The sequence below is a fragment of the Vespula pensylvanica genome, chromosome 3 (genome assembly GCF_014466175.1).
Source record: "Vespula pensylvanica isolate Volc-1 chromosome 3, ASM1446617v1, whole genome shotgun sequence".
NCBI lineage: Eukaryota > Metazoa > Arthropoda > Insecta > Hymenoptera > Vespidae > Vespula > Vespula pensylvanica.
The window spans coordinates 8,059,112-8,065,111 of NC_057687.1; the positions used below are offsets into that span (position 1 = coordinate 8,059,112).

At 25.4% G+C, this 6,000-nt stretch overlaps 2 protein-coding genes across 2 annotated transcripts in view; both read right to left on the bottom strand.

Annotated features, from left to right (window-relative positions):
* Window positions 1–2,609: 2,609 nt before the first annotated feature.
* LOC122628076 (protein maelstrom 1) lies at window positions 2,610–5,336 on the bottom strand. The gene is made up of 10 exons (XM_043809901.1): window positions 5,071–5,336; window positions 4,702–4,900; window positions 4,240–4,614; window positions 3,993–4,165; window positions 3,669–3,890; window positions 3,427–3,570; window positions 3,306–3,342; window positions 2,989–3,066; window positions 2,785–2,838; window positions 2,610–2,658 (listed from the first exon to the last, which is right to left on the bottom strand). The coding sequence occupies exons 1-10, from the start codon at window positions 5,206–5,208 to the stop codon at window positions 2,642–2,644; spliced, it is 1,437 nt and encodes a 478-aa protein (XP_043665836.1). The 5' UTR covers window positions 5,209–5,336; the 3' UTR covers window positions 2,610–2,641.
* Window positions 5,337–5,615: 279 nt separating this feature from the next.
* LOC122628079 (39S ribosomal protein L12, mitochondrial) overlaps window positions 5,616–6,000 on the bottom strand; it is a 982-nt gene continuing 597 nt past the window's right edge. Inside the window, exons 3-4 of the mRNA XM_043809906.1 lie at window positions 5,879–6,000; window positions 5,616–5,804 (exon numbers count right to left, since the gene is read on the bottom strand). The exon at window positions 5,879–6,000 is cut by the window's right edge and continues 10 nt beyond it. Coding sequence (XP_043665841.1) covers window positions 5,688–5,804; window positions 5,879–6,000 — 239 coding nt within the window. The 3' untranslated portion in view covers window positions 5,616–5,687. The remainder of the gene's footprint in view (window positions 5,805–5,878) is intronic.

A 6,000-nucleotide genomic window follows, 5' to 3' on the forward strand; every position in this document is an offset into this window, starting at 1 on the left:
CAACGTAAAAGTAACGGAAAAAAGTAAACGAGCTAAATTAATTTTTATACTATTGTATCATATTAATTTTATAATAATTTATTCTAACGTACAATACATATATACGTACACACACATGCAAGCACACGCATACATACAAACTTTAAACTATGTATATGTAACTCTGTGTAAATTAAACGAATGTTTTTAGGTAACGAAATTGTTATTGTATTATAATGTACAAATGCAGCCTTCTTATATCAGAATACCGAATTATATATATATATATATATATATATATATATATATATATATATATATATATATGCGTATATGTATATCGTAAACGATATGTATGATATGTATATGTTTTTCTAAATAATTAACTCTTACAGCGAATGATAACAGATTATCAATAATAAAAACGATCCTATATAAATACTAAAGTCATTTAAAAAATTCGTGGCTTTTTTCATAGGGGTCAGAGGGGTATACGTTCTTTTTTTCTTCTTTTAATATATAAATTGCATTCTTAAGATATAACATATATCACAAAAAAAAAAAGATTACAAATCTTTTAAACGACTCGCGTGTTTATAATCACAAAAAAAAGAAAATACTGTTTTATCGGTCTCGATGCAGATACATTACTTGAAATTTGCGCGTTACAAATAATTAAGTGAGAATATGTAATTAAATGTAATAATAATAATAAGAATTATAAGAATAATAATAATAATTAAAAAAAAAAAAAAAAACAATGAAAATCAAGATTCGTGTATTAAACGATAAAACATAAACGTTTTGTTTTTATCTTTAAAGAAAATTTAATATTTCAGGGACGGTTTTATATACTGTAAATACATACACACATATACGTAGAATCGAAAGAATCGAATCTTTTATTATAAAATTCTATTTATATTCAATAAATCGATCGACTTTATACATATACACACATATAACGATTTTAATAAATATTTTAAAATCAGATTACTAACAAACTATGCAATTCAATTAACAGTGAATAAAGTCGATCGTTAAAGTCTCGACGAATTGTTACATTCCCACAGAAAATATTCAAAATAATATGAAATATTTATTCCTTTCTATTTTTCATAATTTTGTTAACAATTAATAAAGTTTTGTGCAAGATATCCCGTTTTAAATATTGCTTGATCGAAATTTTAATGGATGTCATAGGATTTGAAAATAGATTTGATATATTTGTTTTGCAATTTTTTTCTTTTTTAACATCTCCAATAAATATTTCCATTTATTTTATGCGAATAAATATAATTTTCTTTTTTTCTTTTTTTTTTTTTCATCATTAAAAAAAATTTTAACTTCTGAAAATCATACCTTTTGAAAATACGAACATTTTTATACGGGATTATCATCGATCTTATTGGTTTTATAAACAAATGTTTCAAATATTATTAGTACCTAAATTCTAAGAATGAAATATGAAACGTTATGAAGCTATTTCATAGAGAACTCAGTCGTCGAGATATTTAACATAACATTGTTTTTAAATGATAATCGATATTTTCAGCGTAACACAAGTTGAAGAGAATATCAATCAAACGAGCATGTACAGTGTAGCTTTTTATCAATGATTCATCGAGTTATGGCGACTCGAAATTTAATAAACTGTGTAATCGCAATAATGCGATTAATTTTCCTGTAAACATTTGATAATTAATGAATTCGTTGATCAATTTTTTCTTCCTTCTTTTTTTTCATTTTATTTTTTCATTTTCTCATTTACTTTTATTCGTACATTCTTTAAGTTTTAATCATTTAAGGGTTAAAAAAAAGATTAGTAAACGTAATATTATTGTGATCAAAAATAATATTATTATAGTTTCTTTCAGTTATATCTCAAATTTTTTTTAATGTTAAGCTAACTTTTAAGTTTATTTGGGAATAACTATATATATACATATATATATATATATATGTATATATATATATAGCGCATGGTGGTTGTTATAAAATATATAATCAATTTTTCATATAAAGATTTATTTTGTACATACGATAAAAAAAAACGTTTTCAATAATTTTTCTTTTCTCCTAATAAAAAAAAATATATATAAATATATTTTATTGAATATTAATAAGATAATTTTATAATTTTAACAAAACTTCTTGTACTCTTTGGTATCTGTCTGTACATACACATATATATATATATATATATATATATATATACGTGTATATATACATATATCAATATTCTTAGGAAAAAAGATCACAGAAAAAAAATATTGAATGAAAACGATACATTCTTCGAGAAAATAGTAAGTATTACAAAATCTTACGATGATATTTCTTGTTTCGTAATAATAATAATAGTAATGTTCTGACATAAACAGCGAAGTTAAAAGTATTTAAGACCTTTCCAACGTTAGATATCGATAATAAAATGAGAGAAAAAAAAAAAGAGAATAGTTTTCTTATAACATTTTCGATGAATCATCACCACGTCTAACTCATACCATAAATATCTTTTCTCTTTTGTTGTTAATTGAATGATTATTTTCATCCTAATAGAAAAATAATACTGACATTATTACATATTACCCGAGATAACGTGTAAGTAGAAAAATTAATATATTTAAATATCTCTTAATAAAAATATATATTTCGTTTATGATTAAATGCCTCCGTGTCCTGTTAATAAAAAATAAAGTAATATTTTTAAGATATATATAGTATTAATAATATTATTAAAATTATGTACATATATATATATATATGTATAAAAATTATATTATTTAAAATGATACATGTACAAACCTCTTCCAGTTAAATGTTTAGTCATCATCGATATCTTATTCAATCCTCTTCCTTCTAAAATACGATAAATATTATATATAATTATTTCCAAATCATAAAATAAATCAGAACTAAATAATATTCTGATAACATAAAGCTTTGTCCCAAATTTTTCTCATAATCACGAAGTAATGTAATATAAAAAAAAAATCATAAATTACTTACTGGCTAATAGAATGTTTACATCAGAAAAATCTTGATTTTCAATATTTTTACTAGAGCCAGCAGTAACAGCAGCAAAGCCTACGAAATTAAACAAAGTAAGATATAAATAGAGATTCAACTCGATCGTGTTCATTCAATTTCATATAAAAAAAAAAAAAAATTATTGTCGTAAATTAAATAAAGAATTTGTGAAGATTTTAATATGATAGGGCAAAAGAAGAAGAAGAAATAGAAGAAGAAAAAAAAAAGGGAAACAGAAAAAATAAAAAGTAAATTCCTTACTTTAAAAGAAAAGAAAAAAAGATAACAATACTTACTTCTTGTATTTGGAGGTCTCAGTGGTCTCTCAAATTTCTGTAAAGGCAATAATATCTCATATAACAAAAAAAATATAAACAACAGCAAGAATTGAGTATCTTATACAATCATAATATTTACAACAGAACGAGAAACGGCAGCAGAAGACTGTGATTCGTTAATTTTAGCGTAGTCGATTATTTTTAACGGTTTTTCGTCCTTACAGCACCTTGATTTTTCTTCTGACGTCTTTTTAGAAACATTGTTTATATTATCCCGATTTACCTAAATTATTTATATAATTATTAACGAAGACGATAGATATACACGGTATATTATTTGCAATATCGTTAAAAAATTAATTATTTAATATATGCTCTTACTCCAAATGGACATAATTTTGTGTCATTGTATTGTTTAGTATTCAATGAAACATTCTGTAACTTGTCGCATAAAATGTTTTTCATTCTATTAGGAGAGCAATGAATACCAGGAATTAATGCAATTCCTAACTCGTGGCAACAGTAATCGCAAATAGTATATGCCCATCGTTTTATTATAGCTAAACTACAAAACTGGCTCCCTCCGTCTATATTTTTATGATACTGAAAAAATAGCAAAGAAATGGCATGAAATTAAAAATATATTTGACACTTCAAAATAGTACTTACACGTAAGATTCTTTGTTACATATTTCAGATACTTACATCACATTCAATATTTCTTTCAAACGAATATTTGTCTGTCATAAATTCTTGTTCACCTATAGCTTCTGGAATAGGAACGAAATCCTCCGGATTACATTTTTTACTAAGCGTAGCATTACGCAATGTAGTATATAAAAATTCAATCGAATATACAGTAAATGTATTTTCGCAATCTACAACAATAAATCATTTATAGAAAAACAAGACGCTTGGTAATTGAAAACTATGTATATTGAAATCAATTTACCTGCAGCTTCAGTTAACTGATTAAGAAATGATGGTACGCCTTTACTTATATTATTCGTCACAAAAAATGGTGGATATCGATCACCAATTATATCAGGCTCCAAAAACTCTATTAAATCCATGTACAAATTATAAAAATCTTTTTCACCTTCAGGAAACTCGGGAGGAATTTTATGACTATTTCGACTAGTTTCTATAGATTCCCAAGTATATCCCAAATCAGGTTTTATATTGATAAGCCTATGATGAAATTTTTCAATACCATTTTGTAATGAAAATACTCCAATAGCATATTCAACAGGTGCATATATTTTTTTATCTTGGGTAATATATAACCAATTAAAGTGTAAAAAGTAAAATTTATATTCGCTCAATTCTGTAAAAATATATATAATACTTTATATTTTCCTATGATATTTATCTCTTTTATCGACATACGCACGCTATTAAATAATGTACATACTATTATTCGTTAGACCTTCATTAACAATATCTGTTACATATTTTCGCATTTGTATCTTAAATTCTGTTAACTCGCGTTCTTTTTCTTTAACAAGAATTATTGATTCGCCGGTATTAGTTCTTTTATCCTTATAAGTCTGTCTAAGTTTTTTTTCAACTGCTAAATCGATATAAACTTGTTTTTCATAAGGAGATAAATTCTGTAACGAAGAAATAATTTTCGTTTTCAAAAAATTAGTCGATGAGTAGTTCTATTACGTTTAACTATAATTTACCCTTCTCAATATCAAATAAAGCATAACAATGAATGTCAAAAAAAAAAATTACGTAAAGGACAAACACATACATTCCAAACATTTTTAAATTTTACCTTCCACGCTGCACTACATTCGGGATCATGTTGAACTTCCATTAAATTTGCATAAAAATAACCATTCTTTTCATTACGCTTTTTCCATTCTAGCATAAAATAATAAAAGGCATTGTGACTTTTCTGTTTCTTCGGCATTTTGAGTTTCAAGATTCTATGCGGACAACAAAGAAACAAACGACACAACGAACCACAACAAACTGCGATCTCCTATTCGAGTTTAGAAGTAATATTGCGTACGTACACCAGAACGGCGCTGTTGTTAATTTCTCTAATTCGTTAATGATTGTTAACAGCGCCTCTGTTTATAAACTTCCAAGGAGAATTCAACCATCAAAGAAAAATCCAGGATCATCAAAAATGTTTGATCATCAAAAGAAAATATCCAGGATCACGAAACCAACGATCTCAGCGATAATTACAGTTCATACTCGTTCAAAATTTAATTTCCAAATCATTATACAATCGTAAAAGTAATCTAAACACATTATAAAATATACAGAGATTAAGAATGTCTTATGTTATAAACTACGTAACGACCTACGTGAATTTTCGATGATTTGTACAATTTATTTGTAAAAAATACATACAGTTCAATTATAACGTAGAGTAACAAGTTACAAAATTTCTACCTCTCCACCTACTTTTACAATAGATTCCTTAAGTTTATTTGCCTCTTCTTGTGAAATATCTGTCATCACAACCGCAGGTACGCTTTCAATGAATTTCTTAGCCTAAAAAATTTAAAGGTTAAATAAAATTATCTAAATAAGAAAATATTAAATGTTTGAGTAGTGATATACAATACCTGTACAAGATTCGTGTTAGGTAACAAATTCTTTATCTCCTTAATGAGAGCTATCTTCTGCTTTTCGTCGAATTTTATTAATTTGACGGTAAACGAAGATTTTACTTGTTTCGGAGCCTCTT